The sequence below is a fragment of the Limulus polyphemus genome, unplaced genomic scaffold (genome assembly GCF_000517525.1).
Source record: "Limulus polyphemus unplaced genomic scaffold, Limulus_polyphemus-2.1.2 Scaffold3810, whole genome shotgun sequence".
Lineage (NCBI taxonomy): Eukaryota > Metazoa > Arthropoda > Merostomata > Xiphosura > Limulidae > Limulus > Limulus polyphemus.
Window position 1 is genome coordinate 75872 of NW_013669420.1, and position 12160 is coordinate 88031.

A 12160-nucleotide genomic window follows, 5' to 3' on the forward strand; every position below is an offset into this window, starting at 1 on the left:
AAATTCTGTGTATTACAAAGTTGTATTGAGAAAGAATAAACTAGTTTTAATTAAGAAAGGACTTGTATTGCAAAAGTTTCTCGGAAAGAATTTATACTGGAAATTAATAAACGAGCAGATACGTAACACTATCTTCCCTGCACATCTGCCTTAAAGATTTGCATGCCACTGGCCTCTAGTGCAGGGCTTCTCAAACTAGGGGTCGCGACCACTCTGGGGGGTTATGTAAATATTATTGGGGTCGCAGAAACATTTGAAAATCTTATTATTTTTTCATAAATAATTAGGTAATTACAGTTTTTTATCTCTATACAAAAATGTACTCCTTATGGTGCTTATTTATTGTAAAATGTCTCTATGGTACTCACTTTTTTTTTGGATGAATTAGCTTTTTTTTTACATTTTTGTAATATATTTTCAGTAATTAAAATTTTTATTTCTTTATTTTTTTTGTAATAAACACCATAAAACGTATAATGGATTATAAATACATTGCAATCCTTGACAAATCACATCATTACTGAGACTGGATTATTTATTATTGGAAGCTCGCAAATTACATCAGAATGAGTAATAAATTTTATATTATTATAACCACACTACTTGCAAAAGGGTTGTGTAGCTAAAAAAGGTTAGTGATATATTTTGTTCTAATCGATTTTAACTTTAAAAGAAATATTTGTTACGTTTTTAAAAAAATTGTTACTGTTTGAATTGAATTTGTAACTTTTTCAAAAACAAAACCTTTCTCTCAGGGATTTTGGCAACCCTGCTGCCTCAACATGTCTGCGAATGTGTTAGGCTAGTTGCATCAAGCGTGTTTGTGTAACGGAAGTGACTTTTTGATATTTCAATTTTATTTAATTATTAGTAGCAATCTTGGTCAAGATATGTACAGTTATTTTAATTTTTTTATTTATGTGAAATTGAAAAGATCTTGTCCATGAATAAGTGCTTAAATTTGTCAGACTAAGACCGCAGATAATGCTGAAGCTGTAGATCTTGCAGTACCGTGATCATCCATCAGTAACACGAATTTGCAGATAGATAAAACTGCAGATATTACTGAATTGCGTGCAAAAAACAGGAAATACAATGAAACATTTTTGCAATATGGATTTATTTATAATGAACACCGACCCGTCTGCTTAATTTGTAATGAATGTTTGGCGAGTGAAAGCCTGAAACCTGCAAAATTAAAAAAGACATCTTGATACAAGACATGCTTCCTATGCCAATAAGCCTGTAGAGTTTTTTGAAAGGCTATTGAAATCATCAAATGAACAAAAGCAATCTCTTAAAAAGCATGTACTGGTTAATGAAAAGTACTTAAGAGCAACTTATGAAGCCTCTTACTTAATTGCAAATGCTAACAAACCATACACCATTGGCGAAGAACTTGTGTTACCAGTGGCAGTTAGAATGAATGAAATTATTCAAGGGCAAAAATATGCGGACGAATTAAGAACAATTCGACTGTCAAATGATACTGTGGGTAGACGAATTTTGGAAAATAGCAATGACCAGTTTGAGCAACTTATTGGAGGAATTAAAGAAAGTTTGAAATTTCCAATTAAGCTGGATGAATAGACTGACATTACAAACTTGGCTCAACATATGTCAGGTATTGTTACGATAACAGTGTCCATGAAGATTTACTCTTCTGTCGGTCGTTAGATGGATGTACAATGGGTGAGGCAATTTTTCAAAAAGTGGAAGAATTTTTCAAGGAAGTAGGGCTAGAATGGAATAACTGTGTTGGATTTCAAGTTAAAGTTAAATCTGCAAGCAATGGACCTACTACTATCACTCATTGCATGATTCGTCGAGAGGCATTAGTGGCTAAGAAGATTTCTGCAGATCTGAATGCGGTACTACAAGATGAGGTAAAAGTTACAACTTTATTAAAAGTTGTGCACTTAATAGTTGCCTCTTTGCATATTTATGTGACGAAATGGAATCCAATTTCAGCACACTTTTACTGCATTCAGAAGTGCGATGGCTATTAGAGTTAAAAATGAAGTAATACTACATCTTTCTGAAAATAACTCAGATTTAGTCGATTTTTTTTCACAATGAAAATTGGCTGTACAAATTATGCTATTTGTCAGATGTGTTTGAGAAACTCAACGAACTTAATATGTCTTTGCAAGGGGAGAACACGAATATTTTTACACTGAAATTTAAAATTCAAGCGTTCATGAAAAATTTAAACATATGGAAACATAAAGTGGAAAATGACTCATTTGAAATGTTTTCATATACAGAGGATTTTATTGTTGAAAATAATTTGAGTTTTGATTTGATTAAGCAGATCATAATTGATCATTTGGTGTGTTTGGAAAACCATTTCTGGGAATATTTCCTACTGGAATTAGACAATAATCAATTAGATTGGATCCAAAAACCATTTATCGTGGAAATGGAGCAGATGAAACATCTCTCGTTAAAAGCTCAGGAAGAATTTGCAGAACTTTCATGTGATTCAAATCTCAAACTTTAATTTTCAAGAAAAAAACTTGAATGCTTTTTGGCTTGGTGTTAAAGCTGAATTTCCAATACTGTCAGAGTTAGCGATGGCAGCTCTTCTGCCATTTGTTACCACCTACTTGTGCGAAACAGCATTTTCAACATTGACGATAATTGAAACAAAATACTGCTCAAGTCTTAAGAACATCGAAATTGCTTTGAGACCAGCAATGACGAATATTAAGCTATGATTTGAGTTATTGTGTCAAAATAAGCAATCACATCCATCCAACTAAATGTAATCTTATTTCTTATCTTTTTTTTAGTCTTTAGTAAAATTTTCTTTGGTATTTGCTTGTTTCTACGTTTAGTTACTGTTAGATTACGACTAAGGTCTATTTATATACAGTGTTAGTACCTATTGCTTTTATGACATTGAGTGAAGGGTTTGCGAAAAAATTTGTCTGATTCAAAGGGGTCACAAGTGAAAAAAGTTTGAGAAGCCCTGCTCTAGTGAACCTCCACTTACTCTCATGAATTACACTACTGCATAATGACATCATCATGCAGTAAAAGACCTTCACCTCCATCTGTGCATTTGCATTTGTGAATTTTCATTCTTTTCCTCTGCACTGAACACATCAGATGTGCTTTTCTTTTTTCAATTTAACCTTATAATTACAGGCATCCTTGTATTGCGTGTGTCATGAGATTTTACCTTGTTCAAAGTTTTATATTATCGAAGTTTTAATTTCTTTTTTTTTTTTTCAAAAGAAACCTTCGGTTTGATGCACATGATCACAAAATTGAAACTTATCTGTAGCTTAAATAGTTCTTCCTGTACACTACACTTCTATGTATAGACAGAAACTAGGTTAATTGCTCTGTTTACAGATTTTTCTTTGAACCTCCTTATGGCATGTTCAGAGAATAGAAAATAATTTTTTTGGAACTCTTGACAGATGTCACACCCATCTCTACACATACAATTGTGATTTCTCAGCCAGTTATACTTAATTGAGCTAGATGTTTGTAACCAATAGGAAGCCACATTTTGAAATACTATTTTCCAACAGTTATTTTAAAATTGGCATGAAGAATTCCATAGAGAACTTGTCAGATGCTCTTAGCATTGTTGTTGCTTGTGACCTCGCTAGCACTTTAGCATTATTTCTCACCTATAAATATGTTAGTTAGATAGAAAATTAAATTTTATTTAGGTTTTAGTTTTAAATTTTATTTAATTATATGTTAATTATGTTTTAAAATACATATTAGAAAGGTGTAATAATTTTTTTAAATATCAGCCAAACTGCCTCGATTTATCAGGCTTGTGTAATAGGCAAATATCCCAACATTCTGATGACAGCTAAGTTCTCACTGCCGAGGACATCCAGAGAATGCCTGTTAACGTGTTGCAATAAGTAATAATGCTAAAGAATAGGAAAGGAAGAAGAAATATTCAAAGGTATTTACATTTTCTCTGTTTTTAATTTTAAAAGTTTCACTACACAATACATTGATGATAATACTTGAAATATTCAGAGTCTGAGTGCAAATAACTACAATACAAAAATAACGAATCTTTAATTAAAATACTTAATTAAAACAATCTCATTCTTTGTGTACAAAGTATTTGTAAACTTTAAGATGTATTAAAAAAGCTCAGAATTGTTGTAAGTATTGTTGAACTGTCTATCATTCTCCATATGAGAAATATGCCAAATGGGTTCAAACTGTAACTACAGAGTTAATGAAATATGCAAATTGTAAGGAACTTAATTTCCTTCCTTTTTTCTACAAACTATGAACTCACAAGCTCATGTAATGCTTTCTGCTACTTATGTGAATAAAGAATTTCCTTACACAGGTTATGTATCAAGTATGACTTCTGGAGGCACGTTGACTGGTGATGATGTGATGGTCGTTATGCACAGGGTAATGGGTTCTCTTATGCAGACCGGACCTTCAACTCTCGTCCTTTTTTCATGCCTTCCTTCCCCTTGTTTTGAGGGAGAGAATGGATTTGATCTCTTGCTTCTTCCTCCTGGTTGTGGGAACTTCTCTCCATGTTAAAGAGAACCTTCAGAATCCTTGCATTATCAGAACTTAATATCACAGGTATGTACCATACTTCCTCTTTCCCTCCTTCATAATCCTAACCCTAACAACTTTTTCTTTTTCCCTTCTTCTCCTGACATTGGCATTCATGCTTATTTCTTCCTTAATCAACTATGTTTCCTCAACTCAAGCCTCCTGTTCCATTTTATTCTTATATCCTGGCTTACAGTAATTCTGAATCCCCCTTTCTCAATCCCCAAAATTTGGAATCTCTCTTGCCTTGTTAGGGGTGGACTCTTTGCCCAATACTATCATCTTCACCTAATCCTCCTAACCATACTTCATTACCTCTCCTTTCTACACTTCATGTCTGAGGCACTTCACAGTGTCTTAGGAGATTTTTTTGGGTGATTGTCATTCCCTTCTTTTCTCCACTGTGGCCCATTTCACTTCTGCCCTTTCTTTGCTCACTTGAGTCATTTGTTGCTGGGTAGGAATACTTTCCTTTCCCAGGTTCGACTTCTTTCTATCTATGAGATCTTCACCTAGGAAACCACCCATCATGCTTGGCTTGTCAAAACTTCCAAATCTTTCCCCACTCCAACAAAATATCTTGTTCACCTGGGAGTTTCCTTCAACTTCTTTCTCAACCGTGTTCAACCTTCTCCCATCTGCCTGTGATCTATGGAACTACCAGTCACCAGGATTTGTGCCTCTCCTACTTATACTGTGCAAGAGGCTCTTATCACTTTTGGGGATCATGGTTTCACTAGAACTACTTATTTTTTCGGGTTATGCACATATGTGCCTTCTCCAATGGTCCTTGCACAACCAGTGGAACCACTCATGGGAAACTTTGATCTTAGTGGTTCATCTGTCTCCTTCTCTACTTGAGGATCTGTCTTAGTGGTTAGATGATCCAATACCACCATCGATGTTCCAATACATTCCACCCAAACTGGACCTGCATCTTTGAATGACAATTTAACATTGGGCACATGAACCTCTCTTGTCCTTCTCTTCATATCAATGCACTTGAAATTCTGGCAGTTCATCAGGTATGTTCCCATCTTACTCCTTGTGGATAATTTAGTTATGATCTATTCCAACAACTTTGCAGTTGTTTCCTGTATCAACTGCGAAAGGGGTACTTTATCCATGACTCTTGTATTCAAATCCTGAACCTTTTTTATTGGGGTAATTGTCAACAGATTCGTCTCATCATCTGCCAGGTACCAGGTGCTATAAACCTGGTTGCAGACTGCCTCTCTCAACCAGACCAAGTTCTGCTCATGGAATGGCCTCTTAACTCCCAGGTTTACCATTGGGTGTGCTCTCCCTTGGGAACTCCATTCATCGATGCCCTCGCCACCCCTGTCAGTTCAGAGTTTCCTCTTTTGTGGTCGCTTGTTCCCTCATCCCTTGACCCTGGCTGTTAATGCTTTCAGCCAGGATTTGTCTTTTCTTTTATGCATAATCCCCTCTCCATCTTTACATCGAGTCTTGGCCTTTATTGACAACAATCCTTGCCACATCCTGACAACCCAATTTCCCCTGCCAACTATACCCTCTCTTATGCTTCAACCTTACACACCACTGTTCCATTAAGGGATCTTGTCCCTCCACCTTTATGTTTTGGACTTGTACAGTCCCTCACCCATAGAACTGACCCTACAATCATGTAGCCTTTTTCCTTTATCAGTCTAGTCACCCTTCCACTTTGTCCATATACCAGTGTAAGGGATGTGTTTTTTGCTATTGATCCATCCATATCACCATCCTCCTGATCGTCCTTCTGTCAGATATTTCTCCTCTTTTTATGCCTGGTTGTTCGACTGTGGATTAACTATCCCCACCATTGCTAATTATTATGCAGTCTTGCCCACGATATTTTGCCTTTCTTAATACCACAGGGTGTTTTCCTCCCCAATTCTCTCCACCCTGTTCAGTTCCTTCTTTCTCCATAGATCCTTTTGCTCCATTCCCATGCCTGACTGGGACCTCATTGTTGTTTTGTTTATTCTTACCCATGAACCTTTTAAGCCATTGTCAATTTGCAGCTAATATTACCTTTCTCTCAAGACCTTTTCCTCATATTTCTTTTCTGTGCTTGCCATCATTCAGATATTTATGCTATCCATTCATCCTATACTCTCATCTGTCACACTTGTATTCTTCTTCATTTTGACCGGTCCTTCTTCCCTAAAACTTCAGCTGGTTGGAAAGGAGATCACTCTTTCTCTCCTCTTTCCTTTCCTTCTATTTATCACCTATACAATCGATTGGATTCGGACAGACTATTATGCCCTGTTCATGCCAACCGTTGCTACATATCTCGTACCTCTCGCTTTCCAGTCTCCAGTCACCAACTCTTTATTCCCTTCCTTCTCACTTCATGTGTCTGGGACTAGAACAAGGGGTGCTAATATGGTGGGAAGTGGAGTGGTGGTGACACTGTCAGTGTAGTGCAGGTCACCCCTCTTATGACTTTACCACATGCCACTTGTGCCCTTTTCTTGTGACCTAAGTTTGTTCAGTTGAGTTGAGACATGTACATAAGGCAATACTGTGCCCTCCTCCTGTACCCTGTGACTGTTCAGTTGAGTTGAGGTGAGCATGCACTAATAAACTGTACCTTCACCTGCTGCAAATGTCTGTTCAGTTTCATGACTACTGTGCTCCCCTTCTCCCAACTTGTGTTGGTCCAATAAAGTCTGACAGAAGAGTTGAGATGAGCACGCAAGGTATGGTCTGAACATGCCCCAACCACGCTATACATATTGACTTTCTGACCTTTTGTGTATGAGTACTCGGATGACCATGTTCTTATTCTGCCCATTCCTGGGATACACTGGACTTGTTTGTCTCTTCCTCCTGTTACTCCAAGGTGTAGAGTAAACCCTGCTAGAGTCTCCTACAGATGTGCCCCCTGTGAAGCCCCTGCCTTCAGGTTCACACTCCATGGGCTTCCTTTGGGCACTCTCAGAAGGGAGCTCATCAAGGTAATTTTTTGCACTGGCCCTTCCAACACTTCAATGTGGGATTCTAGCTTACTGTATGCAGAAGTGTGGTATTGTCTCAGAAGCCAACATTTTCCTTATTTGAAAATGTATTTCCATTAGATACTCACCTCTCACACACATTCTCACCCTTCCTCTCCATTTTCGGTGTACATTTTTCTTATTTATCTCATCAAAGGATGAAAATTCATAAGTGCAAATGCACAGAGGGAGTTAGTGTGAAGGGTTTTTGCTCGTAATGACATTATTATGCAGTAGTGCAATTAATGGCTAGTGGCATGCAAATCTATAAGACACACAGGGAAGATATACAGTTATTGCTTACAAAACATACAATGAACAAAGTTAAGTTTTCATTCTAATATGAAAGAATGGAACATGAAACAGAATCATCTGCTGATATTATACATTTGAATTAATCTCATTTCTTGTGGAAAGACAAATTTATGTATCTGTACGTAACAGCAAATCGTACCCACTAAGCTCCAGCTTTAGACATCATGTCTTTCAGGAGAGACATGACTGACTTTAAAACAGAGATAGTATGGAGGATATGATTTTAAGATTACCTTATAACAGACACAGATTATTTGATCTTTTATTGTGATTCAATGATGCATAAAAAAATATCTGTATCCAGTCTTGTTGTTACAGACAAATATACATTATTTATATTTCTAGGAACAGAAGAAGCTGATTCCTTATCAGAAAGATCTTCAAATACTATTTTGAAGTTTGGTGTAGCAAAAAAGGAACAAGAAGAGAACTATGATGGAGAAACAGAGATTGAAGTAATATGTAGATTGAAAACTTTAATATTTTATAATATGATAGCTGTAATGCTGTATTTTTGATAATCATTTATCTGGAGTCTAATCAGTGGTGAAATGTTAAGTTTTATTTAGTTATAATGCTCACTAGTGACAAGCTGAAGAAGTTTACTTAATCGTTGTTTACAGGATTAAACTTATAACAGATCTTTCATTATTCTTATTGTAGCAGTAGAAATTGAAGAATGCTGTGTCTAGTCAGCTGTAATGTTCTGTATAATTTGAGTGTTGATGATCTCTTTAATGTTGGTTTGTGAAAGACTTCAGGACAACAGCCTTATTGTAGTGGTTGTTCTGAAGATAACTTAAATGTAATGTAAATTACACAGGTTACTTTATGTATGTATCCAAATTAAACTAAAGTTACTATTAATAAAGACTGCTTTAGTCTACTCAGGCATTTTGTCTAATGACGTTTTTTGAAATCCACATAAGGAATTTAGAGTTTAAAGCTGTTATTATCTGGTAATTTTTTTATTTGGCATTTTTGTATTAAAGGTTTCCTTAAATATGTATTTTTATATATAAAAGTGTACATAAACATTTCCTAAATCACCTCTGCTTGTTTTGTTACTAGTGGCAACTAAATAGTGTAATGACTGACCATTTGTTACATTTTTTTAATCTTTAGGATTAAATTGGTGGTGGCAATGGAGAACCTTTATTGTTTTTTATTTGCAAACTTTTAATGAAAATATATTGGAAACATTGACTATTTCAAAAATAAATAGCAACTTTTACTTTTCTTTTAAAAGTTTTAATATTTAATTTTCCAAAATAAGACTGTATAGGCTTACAAATATCAGGCATGTGAATTAGCTCAGGAGTTTATATCAACAGACTAGAATATCTACAAAAGTTGAAACTACAGATATTATAAGTATGAAAAATATTTTGTTTAAACATTTTTTATATTGTATGCTTATACTAATTCCATATTTTGAGATGCCAGTTTTGTATCATCATGATTTAAATTTAGTAAATTGTGAAGACTAGCATGCAAATACCAAACATCTCACTCTTCTATAGTTTTTACTTGATGTTTACAAAATTATTTAAAATTCTTCATAGTTTTTATATGGAATACACTATTTATAAACAAGAGAGAGGGGTAACTATTCATGATGTTAGAAAAACACGTAGGTTCAAGAAGTCTTGATAGAAATGAATAAAAACCCTCAAGTCAAAACTTGTATATGAAGTCTTTTAGTTGTTTGATTCTTTCTCCTGTTAATGATTCTAGTTTAACTTTTTATTGTTGTAAAGTTAGTTTTAATACATCTACTGTTACAATAACAGTTTTATTAATACTTCATTGTAACCTTATGATCTCAGCTTGGTCAAGGTGCACATGTTGTAACCTTTTTGCAGAATTCAATTCAAAATTTAATTAAACAAATTGATTCTCAATACATGTTAATAAACATAGTTTGTCATTCAAGTTACTAAGTTTAGTTTCTTAATTTCAAAAGGAAATATTTAAATGAATTCTCAATTTTCACTTTCTGTATTATGTGACACTCCTCCCCTTTGATTTCTCCTCTTTAGAATTCCTCTATTCTCCTTTTATGGCTTTCAAGCTGTTCACAAAGTGTAGATATCGATAAGCCAGAATATAAAATTTTAATCTACTTTCTAAATTGCTGAAATATGTATTTGTTACATCCACCAGTGAAGCTCCTCCCAGCTTAGAACAAACTTGTCTATACTGGGAATCCTTATTTTATGGACATATCTGAAACTAACAGGAAGAGTGGTCTTCCGGCTAATAGAATCTTATTATTGTTATTTCTTTTTTAGAAGGCAGATGTAGATAGTGCCTCAGATGGCTTACATGCGATCATTATTGTTGAGCTCTGAGCAGTTAACAGAATTTTTTTAACTTATTTATAATATACTTAGTAAGTCAGTTAGTGTTTGATATATTTTTATGTCTATAATGTATATTTAAAAGCTAATGAATTTTTATTTGAAGAAGTAACTTAGTGAAAAGACAAATTAGGCTTGGGACATTTACAGTTAGCATTTGTAAAAATCACATTGGTCATGTATTTTACCCATGGTATTTACAACATGTATTAATGATCTACTGATGTGATTCTTTGCTTTTTGTTGGAGAATTACTGCTCATGTGGGTATTAACTACAACAGTAAAATCATAAAATTAAATAAGACAGCTGTAAAAAAGTTAACAGTTGAAACTATGAAGTTAAGAAAAGCATTAAACCTGTGAAATGATCTATATAAACAAGAAAACAAAAAAATGGCATTGTTTATTTTGTGTTTTTAAGCCTTTCATTTCATTGTACATTAATGATTTCACAACACTTAGTATTAGGGTAGAGAAAATAACAGATTTTACTGGGAAAAAACAATATTGGATATTACTTTAGGACGTTCTAAAGGTTATGGAAGGGAAGAATAAAAGCTGTAACTTGTCAGGTAAAAAAGTATTTTTATTCATAACATGAAAATCACGTTGAACTCGGATTGAATTGGTAAAGGCTTTGGAAATTTATAGAAAAATCTTTAGTAGAAGTACTTTATTAGATATCTGCTTTCTAATGTAAAACATACTTGTAATATTTACTAAAAGCTTGCTAAATGTTGTGAAGATACATGTAATAAACTCGGAATTATGGTAAGCATTAATATGTAGAGCTTCAGAAATACAGGGTTATTTCAGTGGACTGATGTTGCTGACATATGGTTAATATAATATAATTAATTTTCTACATTGATTTTGTATTTCAAGAATGCCACAATATAGTACCACTCAGACAATCAACTATTCATCTGACTCTCTTCATTTAGCAAAGTGTTTTTGTTCTATATCTACATCACTCTGTTTTATTTTATTTTTCACCTACAACAATTCACCACACCTGTTTAACTGCATACAAGGTCCTTGAATCTCCAGTAATTACAAAGATCAGGTAACTGTGTGTCTAATTTATCCTTGGATTACCACAACTTTGTATGTATTTGTCTACTTTAGTGATTGCACTAGTTATTTTTATTGACCATTTTAATGTTGTATGATTTTCAGAACAAAGCTATTGAAGTGAAAACAGAGCAGCCTGGTGATGTACCACATGATGAAGTTATTTCCAAGTTCAGTGATAGTGATAACAATGATCTGGATAGCTTAGAATATGGTGTTACAAATATGAATGAAGAAACTGAATTTCAAGATGGCTTACAACAAATTTGTTCTGGGTTAGAAAGTATATCTGGTAAGTATAACCACATCTAAAGAAGTAAGTTCATTGAAACTGGATAAATAAAATGGTTAAATCTTGGTAATCTTTTAAGAATTATTGAACAGGGTGAATTGTAAAGAGTGTAGATCCACGTTTAGTGTGCTTATTGATATTCCTACTCAACAGTTTTGTTGTAGAATCTCTAAGTTACATATTGAGGAAAACCTAAACCTGATTAGTTGAGTTACATAGTTTGAAAACAAAGCAAGTACTAAAGATTTCTGTAATACACTTGTGAATAAACATTTTGAGAAATGTGTAGTAAAAGTACAAGAAAGTGAATATCTACTGCAATAATGATTGAACAGTTACAGCACAGGCCATAAGAAAAACAGCAGAAGATGTACAGTTACAGCACAGGCTATATGAAAAACAGCGGAAGATGTACAGTTACAGCACAGGCTGTACAAGAAACAGTGGAAGATGTACAGTTACAGCACAGGCCATACGAAAAACAGTGGAAGATGTACAGTTACAGCACAGGCCATACGAAAAACAGTGGAAGATGTATAGTTAC

At 34.2% G+C, this 12160-nt stretch overlaps 1 protein-coding gene across 15 annotated transcripts in view; it reads left to right on the forward strand.

The window, feature by feature from the left end:
- The window catches only part of LOC106470082 (zinc finger and SCAN domain-containing protein 2-like), a 36265-nt gene that overhangs the window by 17411 nt on the left and 6694 nt on the right, over positions 1-12160 (forward strand). For 11 of the 15 annotated variants that reach the window (XM_022398638.1, XM_022398637.1, XM_022398623.1 and 8 more), the window contains 2 exons: positions 8232-8341; positions 11430-11616. In XM_022398638.1, coding sequence (XP_022254346.1) covers positions 8232-8341; positions 11430-11616 — 297 coding nt within the window. Of the gene's footprint in view, positions 1-3776; positions 3938-4339; positions 4591-8231; positions 8342-11429; positions 11617-12160 lie in introns of those variants that run through there. The other 4 variants (XM_022398631.1, XM_022398632.1, XM_022398633.1 and 1 more) reach the window with 3 other exon arrangements.